Source organism: Meleagris gallopavo, chromosome 3 (genome assembly GCF_000146605.3).
Source record: "Meleagris gallopavo isolate NT-WF06-2002-E0010 breed Aviagen turkey brand Nicholas breeding stock chromosome 3, Turkey_5.1, whole genome shotgun sequence".
Taxonomy (NCBI): Eukaryota; Metazoa; Chordata; class Aves; order Galliformes; family Phasianidae; genus Meleagris; species Meleagris gallopavo.
The window spans coordinates 9,233,741-9,245,625 of record NC_015013.2 but is presented as its reverse complement, the minus strand read 5'-3'; the positions used below and the strand labels follow the sequence as shown (position 1 = coordinate 9,245,625).

The following is an 11,885-nucleotide window of genomic DNA, read 5'->3' as shown; positions in this document are numbered from 1 at the left end:
GGAAAAAAAAAAAGGAGAGAAAGAAAGAATGCAAAAACGTGTGTTTTGAGTTCTCAGTTTTACATTTTCTGGCATTGGTGAGCAGCCTTCTCCCAGACAAATTCTCCTTAAAAGAACCCCCTGCTCCCAAGTTTAACCCTTCCATTGACAGTGCCTTGGGGAAACAATCACAGCTCAACTCTTGAGAAACCACAACTGTGTAGCAGTAAGACTTCAGTACTCTTGCAGACTTTCGTCTGATGTCTTTGACTTTGGAAACTATGATTTATTGGTTTTAGCTCTAAAACTGAACCAGGATGTGTTTCTCCCATCTTTCTCCTAAAGTTCTCCACAGAAGGGAAAGCCAGCCTTCCCTGTAACTTTACCCACCAAGGTCAGTACATCACCAAGGTGGTGATGCCCTGAGAGTCCAGGCTACCAGCAGCACAGCAAGGGGACAGGAAGGCAAAGCTGACTTCTGGTCACACGCTGGGAGGGCAGGAGGGCCTGGCTGGCAGATGAGGCACAGGTCCCACCTGGTCTTCACTGGGCCACTTGCTAAAAGCCAACAAGCATCCCAGCACAGCTCAATTTTTGGCAAGCTGACGTTTTCTAGGGAAGCAATTCCCTAGAGATGAAAGCAAGGGAGTGTGTTTTGGCTAGTAATAGTTACCATGCTTATTCTCAAACTGAAATAAAACTTCATGTATGTTCTCAACTGTATGAGAGAATGGTTCATGTGATTTAAGGGCTGCAAATGAGAGGAAGAAGGATAAGAAAGGAGGAAAAAAAATGAGGCCATATAAGCTTGTAAACAAGGCCTTTCTATAATAATAAAATGCTTAGGGTAATAAATCAACTTTTATCTGAATGTAAAGTCCCTAGGACAAGGGCATTCATGAACCTACTACTGCAAACTGCATGCTAAGCAGGTACTGTACACTTCTAGAAGCTTTGCACTTAACTCTTTGAATTTAAAAAAATAAATAAATCCTTGAAGAGAATCACAGAATTTTCATGATCTATGCTTTCTTCCCACTGCCTTCAAGGAAGCCAGACTGGAGGAACTGAAATCCAGTCCTAAGATGGCTCAGCGTTTTTTGAGATTAGTTGTGATCAAATGATTCACATTATTTCATCTGCTGAATTCTTCAGCTCTGGTGTAAGCAAGTCCTGTTTAAGAAAGGGCTTCTGATATGTTGACTGCATTTCTGTAGAGTTAAACCTGTTCTTATTATTTTTCCTTTTCCAGGCAACATAATCCACTCTGACTGCCAATGTAGCACCTTTAGAACAAATATAAAAATAGAAAGGCAGGAATAGACTTCATCCCTATAGAGGAAAAAAAGATGTACAGTTTTTGTCATGCTACGCACTCGAGTTCCTAGGACTGCAAACTATAGCTTTAGCAGTTCTGTTTCTTGTCAAACACAAGCTATGTCCAAATCTGCTGTGGAAAAATGAGCTCCTTAAAATTAAGACAGTTTCCACTACTGTAATGTCTAGACCAATAGGCAAAAGTAAAAGGTCACTTGCCAAGAGTAGCCTGCGATAGGCAGCAAAACGCAAGGGCTGCACTCTTTACTGCTGTAAAGAGACCCAGCTTCTCTGATACTGAGAGCTGCAGCCATTTACAGGCAGCAAGGAGTACCTTTAAAAGCAGCTTTACTTACAAATATTTATGGCGTGTGTTCAGCAGTATTTATTTGGCAGTACGGTCCCAGAGGGCTGTCTGATTAATCCTGCTGCAGACCTACTAGAAAAGCATACTTTGGCAGACAGAGTACTGTTGTAACAGATGAATATTGACTGCTTTCGTGGGTATTCAGAGAGCTTGTATTACATCCAGAAGCATCTTATAAATGGCTTTCAAATTTATAATTCCTAATATAACTGAATGTGGGCTCTTAGAAAGATAGATCGTCTCTCCAGAAGTTCACCTAATATCTTTAGTAATGGCAATGAAAACCCATGCCTCCATCACGTTCTTCTACTCTATACAGGCAGATAGTTCACCAAGAGGATCCTTGTTTCTTAACTTTCCTGAGTTGGCCAAAGAAGCCAAACAGGTACAACCCATTCCAGTAGTGGAGTGCAGAGGTTGTGTGCGAGTCAGAATTTCCTCATTTCAATTTTTATTCAGGTCACTTGTCACACCTGACCCTAATGCAATGACTCTGGTATTTGTAATGTTGAATTGCCTAGTGCCTGTTGCTTTACAACCAAATAAACTTTTCCTGAGACACCACACGTAGGAGGTTCAATGTTCAGTGATAAGATATCAGTACAAGTACAATCTCTTCTAACCCTGACTGTTACCGTGCTAAAGATTATGAGATTCCAAAGGTGATGCTGTACACAGGGCTAGGAACTGTGGTCCAGCTGTTAACAATGAGGTCACAGTAAAACTTCTTGACTTCTCCAAACGCAAGCCTGCATAGTGCAAAGTGGTGGCTGTTGGCTTTGAAGGGCTGCAAAACTTTCCTTCTGCACTTGATTTTTTCTTTTCCTTAGCAGAAAATGTTTCCATGACACCTTACCAGTAGGCAGTTCTCCTGCTCTCTGACTTGGCAGAGCCTCCTCTGATCAAGTCTTTAGACGGCATGGCATTGTTTGGAGTGATTAATGTTGTGTCAAGGTGTCTCAAAGCAAAGTAATAGTCCAATGTAACTGCATTCTTTAGTAGGCTCTTAAAAGTGAAGTGAAACCCTCAGATAAAAAAAAACAAACAAAACACACAATGCCTCTTATAACATCTAGGGTCACATTGGTTTGGAACAACCAAAAAATACAAGGAAGACTGTTCACATGGCAGTTCTGCTTCCCATCCTGTACAAGGAACTACTGGACAGAGACAAACTGGACAACTAGTTCTTGATGAAACAGACTTACTAATGAGCAGCTGTTAGCATAAAAACACAGAAGTTTAGAAAACATTCAAAAAACCCAAACTGCATGCTGCTGTTATCTGTAATGCTTAGTCATGGCTCTTCTCCTTCCTCTAAAACAAGTCCTGTAACATCTCTAAGCCTCAGTATCTTCACCTGTAAAATGGAATTAACAGCATCTTGCTATCCTATGTTTGCAGTCCCAAAGAGTCCAAATTCTGTCATGAGTTTCTCAAATATTCTGAGGTATTAGGCCAAACACCTCTCAAGTATGCAAATACCTGCCTCACCCTAAACTGGAGACATATAAAGCAGTCCATAAGTCAACTGGGAGTGAAGAGCAGAAATCTGAAAATGACAGTGGTTCTCCATCCATCAGGAAGGAGCCACTGCTCTTTAGTGCTGCTGATGCTAAATGCCACCTGGCCTGATCCTGTCCAACTTTGTCCATCACCTTCTGTACACACACAGCAGAGAGAAAAATCATGGAGCTTGCATTGTAAATTCACAACTGTAACAAAGGCAGCTTTCAGTTTGCTGGTTTGTTTCTCTAATATGCTTTTTTTTCTGAGGTTTTATAGCTCCTATTTACTTCTAGGTTTGATTGTCACACTGTGTTTGCTGAGATACTAAGGAAAGGGGGGAAAAAAAAAAAAAAAGGAAAACAAAGAGGACTGGTTAGTAAAGTACAGGCAGTTCTTTTCCCTTTACATGGCCCAATGCTTAAAGTCTTTCATTGCCAGGGTTACAAGCAGCTTTTCACAGGCATTTCTGGTTGGGAATATAGTATTTCTTCCCAGTGACACTATTTTGTTTGTCTTGGCATGCAAGCATTGTAATCAAGTCTATATATTACAGCACTGTGCCTAAGCACAAATGGCAGGCATTTCAAGCCCTATTTACTTAGGTTTCTTCCTTGCCCAACAAATTATCTAAAAATAGATAATCAAGACCTCATACTTTACATCTACGTCATTCCTTTTGGCTTAAGTTAAGTAAGGAATGTAGTTGTTCTTTTTCTCTCCTCTTTCACCAACTGTTTGAAAATTTCAGTAAACAGATAAATCTCCCTTCCTCCTTTCCCCCTCTTTTTTGTCTCATTTGAGAACAGCCAGCAGGCCACAAAAGCCTTGTTATGATAATGCCCCCGTCCTTTTGCTTGTGTTACACTTGTAATACCAGAGATAGGACATAGTGTTACCAGACAGAGAGAACCTCTCTCATCCATGAACTTTTTTGGATCACAGTCACCCACAGATATTTCTGTTCCTACAAGTTGCGTTTCAGCTGTAACTGCTTCATCCTTGGAATCACAGTCAGGGTTTGGTTCCAGAAGGGGTGGATTCCACCTTTGAAATTCAAGAATCCTGGAATGGCATCCTGTGAGAACTTGATGGGATGCATTTTGTGGTACATGGAGTCTGTCATCAAACGAGGAAGAGCTCAGGTATTGCCATAGTAGAGCTACATCCTACAGGAATTAGTTTCTGAAAGTAGCTTTCAGTCCAGTAGGACTAAGAAATGTTAACAACCAACCTGTATGTATTTGTTATGCTCAACAGTTCCTATCTTCTCATGGCTCGCTTAGAATAACTTTTGTATTCTCCAGTATTTAACTTGAACAGCTGGACAGGTCCTAACCTGGGGTCAAATCTGTCCTTGGTTTACATTCACATCTTCATTGAATTTCACACAGTGCGCAGAAGATAGAAGCGTACAGACATCTAAGGTTAAATTCTGAACTTGCTGAAATCCACAGGAATGTCTCACTGGCTTTCAGGGGACTTGGACTTGAGTATTCTCTTAGAAAAAAGTGTAAAGAGTGGAATGAAGAATAAAATAACTTTGGGTGAAAGAACAAAGAGAGGGAACAAGTTTTCAAAACATTTCTGAGTGAAAAAGGAGAGAAGATACAGACTTAACAGCAGAAAAGAACTGCAGACCAGAAATGACCCCAGGTTAGTCACACTGAAAGTAAAGACAGTAGTGCTGGAGAGATGCACTCAGGGTCTCCCACACAAGCCAGTTCCTGTTCTGCCCAACTCTTATAGTAAGTACCTCAATCAGTTCAGTAAATACGGCCTTATCTCATAGATTATCACAATGAAAGTGAAGAATGACAGCTCCCAAAGTAATGCCACCTGGAGAACACTCAATGCCGCACCTGGACGCTATGTCACCTCTGAAGTGCTGGCATGTTCCCAGGCAGGACATGAGTATGTTCTGTTCCTTTCTTTTCTGTGTAGAATAAAAAGCACAAGACTGTTGTTTTCCATAGAAAAAAGAAAGACAATAGAGAGAGAAAATAAGGGAGACTGAATGAACAGGTATTTTCTTTATGTTACTCCAGGGGTAAGAAGTAGATCTAAAGATGTTTGTCCTACTTAAGCAGGGTAAGGAACTGCTTCACATTTCCCAGGGAAAGTAAACACCCTTATCTGACAAGGTTTTTGAGGCCCAAACTTTTCCTGCATGTAAGGCTTGCTCTTTCTTTGCCCTGTCTTGAATTACGTAATCACTTCATCAAACCAAAATGTTCACTCCAACCAGACAGGGCAAGAGAAGCAGCGCATAGCGGGGAGGACTTGCACATTTTAAACCACTACCTTATTAATTCCTATTCCAGCAGCGTCACTGGGCTGCATAAGAAGTGTGATCCTACAGCGTAGGAAGGATGGATGGTGACAAGACAAGTCAGAAAGTTGTTATGACTAAGTAGGACCATTATTTTGCCATTGGGACGCAAGTGTCACTCAGTCACTGACAGCTGGAACGCATCTCACGAGGTCTGCACTGACAGCAACACGCTGCTCTATTACTCCCAGTTGCCTGCTGCTTTCTGGTAAAGCTTTCCTAAGCAGGTACGGAGTCTGCCCGAAGCAGTCTGAGGGGCAGGAGAGGAATTCGAGCTCAGCCTTGAAATGAATGAGTTATCTGCATCTTATACAAATCCCCTTTCCCTGGTCACTCTTACCACTGAGCTGCCGGCAGCTTTGAACACGACTTCTAAACTTTCCAAGTTTGGGTCTGAGAGCTCTGGAAAGTTTGGGCTGAGCTCAGAGACCCACGGCAGAGCTCCTACGAGAACGCGTGTGCCTGCATCTCATTTCAATCCAGCGTCGCAGGGATGCGAGCTCTGCCCAAGTTCAGCCAGAAGACAGGCTTTGCTTCCAAAACCTCCGAGTCTATAACGTGTGTGACACTCCTCCGTCACTTCTCCATTGATGCCAGAGTTATTTTTGGCGGAGAAAGGAAGGTTTTTCCTCCCCTCCCCTTTTTTTTCCAATCGCACAAGATTACGGTATGTCTGCACGGTAACCTAATGCGTTTTAATGCAGAACCCTGCCCAGCCGGCTTCACGTAATTTTAGGCTGAGACTCTCCACTTCTGCGTCTTCTGAAGAAAACTCCAGGAAAAGGTCCAAATCCCGGCTTTTATTTAGCGGTGGAAAGAGGGAGAAGCTATCCATTCGCCCATTTTTTTGAAGTAAGGAGTTTTATCGTTTTCGTGAACGGACCACCCCGAGAAAAGGGGATAACCAGCTCACAGAAAGGGAAGCAGCACCACCTGCCCCGGTCACCGCACACGCAGCCCTATTCCCGCCGCCAGCACTGCCGAAAGCAAAGCCCGTTCCCTCACCACCCGAGCGCCCCCCTCCTCTCCGCACGCTCACCTTGTACTTCATGGCTGCGCCCCGGGACACCCTGCCACTCAGCGCCGCATCGCCAGCGCCTCTACCCGCCGCGCCGTCCGCCCCTCCGCCAGGCTATACCGCTCATTTGCATAGCGCTCTCCCATTGGACGCTCTCGGAGAGGCGGCCCCGCCCTCTGCCGGCGCCCCCCCTCTGCCTCCTGTCTTTCTCGCGCCGAGCGGAGCGGGTGAGGCCGGGGCTGCCCGCCTGTGGTCGTAAAGCCGAGGCGGCTCGTGCTGTGTGCGCGAACAAAAGGCCTCTGCCTGTGGCACCCGAGCCTCTGCCCGTCGCTGGCAGATCTCTGGTCTTTGCGAGGCTCAAAGTGCCCTGGAAGCATCCCTCAAAATTGGTCTTTCTTCCCACTGGAGTCAAAACGTCCAGCGCTCGCTTTGCACGAGAAGAGCCGTGCGTTTAATTATCAGTTAGACACCAGAGGACGGATGGCCTCAGCCGCTTCAGTCATCTAGAGATGGCCACTGGGAAATAAATTCTCTCCTTTTTGCCCACGCTGGCTCTTAGCCAACATTTCTAGGTCGCAGATGGACTCAAGACTATTTCTAGTGGCCTAAGGACAAACAGCATAGAATAATCTTCCACTACCGGACCGCAAACATAACTTCATTCCATAGCACAGTGATATCCTTAAATTCTTACGCGACTAATCCTCTAGAGAGGGATCCTGTTGCTGAAATGGCTTCAGAGCTTCTAGAGAATGCAATACTTTTATCTGTAATCTCCTTCTCCGCTCTCTCGTTCTAGGATAAAATAAGTACTGTACATGTTCACTGATGTTTCTTTTTCGGTACTGTTTTCTTGCCTGCACATGCCCTGATAGTTCATCAAGTATGTGCTCCGTGACCACAGTCCCTATGCAGTGCCATGGCTTTGCTGGCTCCTTGGCCTCATGTTGTCTGTTTACACTCTTCTGAGTGTATAAAAATGGATAAAAATTTCTCCTAGGGTATTTGTGCGAAGGGCAGAGAATGCAATGGCCAAAGTGGTAGCGTGGTGTTGGACTGGCACCCAAATCCCTTCCCTGAATAAAGACTGTATAATCTCTTAATGTGAAAACCTCCTTTTCTGGCACCGTTGTCATGAAGATGAATGCATTAAAAGATGTGCGAGCACATTAATAAGGACTGGGTAAGTATTAGAGACAAAAGCAAGAAAAGTAGAATCGTATTTCTGACTTCATCTATGTTTTTATGCAGAGTGTGTCTGTTTTCCAGTCATCCCACCAGTGCTGATACTCTTCATGTAATTGGTATTTTCCCTTTTTTGGAGGGCCTTACAATCAAACTACAAAACCTAAGCACAATTGAGAAGCTGTGCCTCCTGCTTTTGTTTTAGCTTGTATTGCTTTTGATGTATTTGAAGTGTCCCTGCCTGATTTTAATACGAGGTAACAGATGTGTGAATGTAAAATTCTGGCTGGGTAGTTCCCTTGTATTTATTGTTTTGTGTGTATTGCTCTCCATAGCTCACATTGAAAACTTTTAATTATATGCTACTAGAATGAAATTTTAGGCATCATATCCCAAAACTGATTGATGCTGATAGCTATAAATTATAATCATAATTAGTATTTTACAGGGAGGAAAAAAGATTGCCATCTCACACCACCTCCGTGGTAAAGCCCCACTGCTCATTTGACTCACGCATCCTCCCTCTCTCACCTCCTCCATTTACAACCACAGCTTTTCTTTGCTCTTTGAGTGGGTCTTTAATTTCCCCAAAAGTGAAATACTCCCTCTTAGTTACGTGTAGCAGAGCTCGCAGCGTGGCGGAGCTCCCTGGTCTATTGGGAATATCAGGAATTAGATATACCTTGAAAGAGAGATTTGTAAATATGATCCTCTGACCTTGGCGTGTTACTATAGAAAGTGATGATTGTGGAAAGTACATGTCTGTGGTTAGTGCAAGCACTTTGCTTCCTGTGATGACCTTCTTGACGGTTGATGCTTCTACTGTGTAATATTGTATTTCAGACATAGTCTTGGAAAGTTTTAAATTGGTTGCCTTGGATAATCAGCTAAGTTATACAATGAAATATGCTGGTGAGGAAGCCAAGACCTGGCTCTGCTGATGTCTGTGTTGTAGAGGCAACTTGAACGATGCTGCCAGGATTTATAACGATGGGGCCCTATTGAAGTTCTCAGGAGGGCAATTCATGTAATGTGTCTTTTTGCTTCACAGCCCAGCAATGAATTGAATCACTGCCTCATATTTTATGCTGCTGCAATTTCAGTAGAGTAGTAAATAGGTTCTGTGACTTTGCCTTGTGCCTGCATCAATGGCCTTTGTTTCTTTGCTTTTGCTGAGGGCAAATTAATATTACTCTCTGCTCATTTAGGCAACCCAGCGTCTCCTCACACACCACTTATTGCTTGCTTTATTGCTCGCTGTGCCACTGTTTGGAGTGGGAGAGGACTCTGTGCCCTCCAAACTTCCAGCTGAGTGTATTTGAAGTGTCTGGGGATCGTCAGCAGGTGAAATGGCCCTGCAGCCAAAGGGGTGCTTAGCCAAGATCAGTGCTTACCACACAGCCCTCAGTGCACAACATGAAACAGAGCTGTGGGCCAGGCTGGGAGGGGAACAGCCATTGAAACAAATCAGCCAGCTATCACCCTGTGACAACTGATAGGAGATGAACACGAGACAGATATCCTGCTCTGAAAGGTTACTGAAACAAAACTCCCTTGTTCCGCTTTCCCCATGACACAACCTAGGGAAAGAGAGGCACAGCAGAGTGTCTCCCTCACAGCTGAGAGAGCCTTTTCAGGAAGGCTCTGTGAGCCTGGTGTTTTGGAAGCACTGAGTGATCTTTTTTTTCCTGCACAAAGCCTCAGCTATCCTTTGGTCGTTGTGCAGCATCTGCATCACTTCTTGCTGTGATACTTGGCTAGGGGATTAGGATTAAAATTAATTTAGTTATAGTATCACTGCACTTCATGAACCAAGGAGAGCCTTGATAATCAGTCTTGATTCTATCACCTATATAATACTATGCAGAATGGTTCAGCTAGTATTCAATGGACAGAATTTCTTCAGTATAGAACAGTTTTGTATACAGGATGGTGGAATTTGCTTGCTTGGAGAAATCTATGAAAAGAAGATGAAATGCTGCTGTTTCCTGAAAAGAAAGTTGACAAAAATTCACCACTGTCATGGGCTGGGTTCTATGTGTGGACAGAAGGGCCATCTCTCCCATCTTAGGTAGAGATAATGAGAACAAGACTTCATTCTCATCCAAAGAAGGGAATATTTCGCATTTCAGTAGATCAAAACAAAATCTGCTCTGTTTTCCTCTGACTAATGAAGGAAATCTTTTCAAGCAAGCAGTTTTTTTCAAGTGACCGTAGCAGAAGTCTGTCCTAATGGCACAAGGTTAGACAGTGATCCGTGCCATGATCAGATTTAAATGCAAAGGTCAGATTGTGGAAGAAAAAATGTTAGTAAAACATGTTAATTAAAAAATGTTAACTAACCTTTTAAATGCGACTCTACCATTCTGCTTAAGTTGTCTTTAAACTGCAGCATGAGTTCACTTGCCTTGGCCTATAATTCTACATTTCCTTTAACATTTATGAACTAATCTTACAGGCATCCCACATCCTTTTTATAATAAAGCACAAAAGCTGTTCACATTCTCAAGAAGGGCATTTTATGTGGTGTTTCTTCAGGAATCGCTTGCTTAACTCTGTAAGTCAACCATCAAGGCCCTGCTTATTGAAACTCCTTCAGATAAAGAGAATAAATGCAGCCCCCTCTGTCCCCTCTGTTTTGCTTCAAATGCCAGCCAGAAAGAAACACACCGGTGTCCTCCCACCCAAAAAGATTTAAAACTGAATCCAGCCTTTGTTAGCCTGAGAAATCATGGAAGGCAATTGCGGTTTAGATATTCTGGCACTGGGTTATCACTAAGCTACCAGCCTGATCCGGTGAACAAAAAAATTCAGAATCTATTCCAGTTTAACATAAAGTATGGAAATAAATACTGCTACAATTTCCACTTCTTATTTGAACCAGGCAGTCAGGTTCTCAGGAGGAAATGAACATGGGAAAGGGAAACAGTGGAATCGCTATTAAAACAGCATGAGGGACCCATCTCACTCTGGGGAAAGGAAAGGAGAGAATGTAAAATCAAAACAAAGGACATTTATCTCTGCTCTAAGGCCGAGTACTGACTGCAGATGAGGATGGAGGAAAACAGCCCATCCAGGCCCATGCAGCGCAGCTAACCCAGCAGAGCAGAGCATGTGAGTCAGCCAAAGGGATTCACATCCTGAGCAGCATGGGCTGGAATTTCTGGAAGATGGCAGGAATTGGAGCTGAGCTGCCACCTGTACTGTGAGAAGCCAAAACAAGTAGGAGCCTTGGGAACATCAGTACCATTGGGTGTGAGAGACAGTAGAAGCTGGTGCCAGTGTAGGCAATTTCTGTCCTTCACAAAAGCTGCAGCACAGTGGCAAAGTGGGTTCCTAGCACCCTGGTGGTGTTGAGGAGGCAAGAAGAATGTAAGGTATTTCAGAAAGGCTGGAGACAGAAAAGAATGTCAGGATGCAGCATGCACTGGCCTATTCCTTCCAGAGATACCGTAAAAGGCTTATTCATTTGCCAAACAAACAAAACAGTCTTAACAGTTGTGCTGGTAGAATACGCTCCTTTATTTTCCCTTCTGGCACTGAATGTTTTTAATACATGAGTTAAAATATACAGGCTTGCTTCCAGACGTGTGGCATGCATGCCATTCAACCTACTGATGCCAAAAGTGGCATTTTTTTGTTTTTCTTAGAAAAGATGAGAAATAGCACAACTATGGAGGCTGCAAAAGACTTCTGTTCTCTCTAGTTCACAGTTGTGTCCGTGACATATGATAGATATCATACAGGGAGATTGCTCAGGAGGAAGATATGCTTAGACATCATAGCTAGTTTAATATGAAAAGAATGGAGAACCAGAATTGCCTCAGATGAGAAATTTCCCCGTAACTTAGGCGTGCTAAGCTCTTCATGCAGTTAGTCAGTGGTGTTAGCATCAAAAAGCTCAGATCTTTGCCTAGGCTTCCAGTGTGAACTTTACCCAGTTTGGGCGAAACTTTAGAGCTGAGTATTAAATGTGGGAGGTTTTCCTTCTCCCTAACTGGCAGAATACACACTACTTCAGCCTGGCAAAAATTCAGAACTGCCTCTAAAATCAGTTCCTTCTTATTATAAATTACCCATCAGTTTTATACATAATCCAAGTAGTTGTCCTTTGACTAGGCAGCTGTGTCCATTTTCCATTTTGATTGCAAAGCCTGTGGGATTTTTGTTCTTTTTTTTTT

At 43.3% G+C, this 11,885-nt stretch overlaps 1 protein-coding gene across 2 annotated transcripts in view; it reads right to left on the bottom strand.

Moving 5' to 3' along the window:
• NEDD9 (neural precursor cell expressed, developmentally down-regulated 9) overlaps window positions 1–11,885 on the bottom strand; it is an 89,889-nt gene that overhangs the window by 28,048 nt on the left and 49,956 nt on the right. Inside the window, exon 1 of one of the 2 annotated variants that reach the window (XM_003204746.4) lies at window positions 6,541–6,634. The exons of the other annotated variant lie outside the window; for it this stretch is intronic. Coding sequence (XP_003204794.1) covers window positions 6,541–6,552 — 12 coding nt within the window. The 5' untranslated portion in view covers window positions 6,553–6,634. Of the gene's footprint in view, window positions 1–6,540; window positions 6,635–11,885 lie in introns of those variants that run through there. 2 annotated transcript variants of the gene reach the window in all.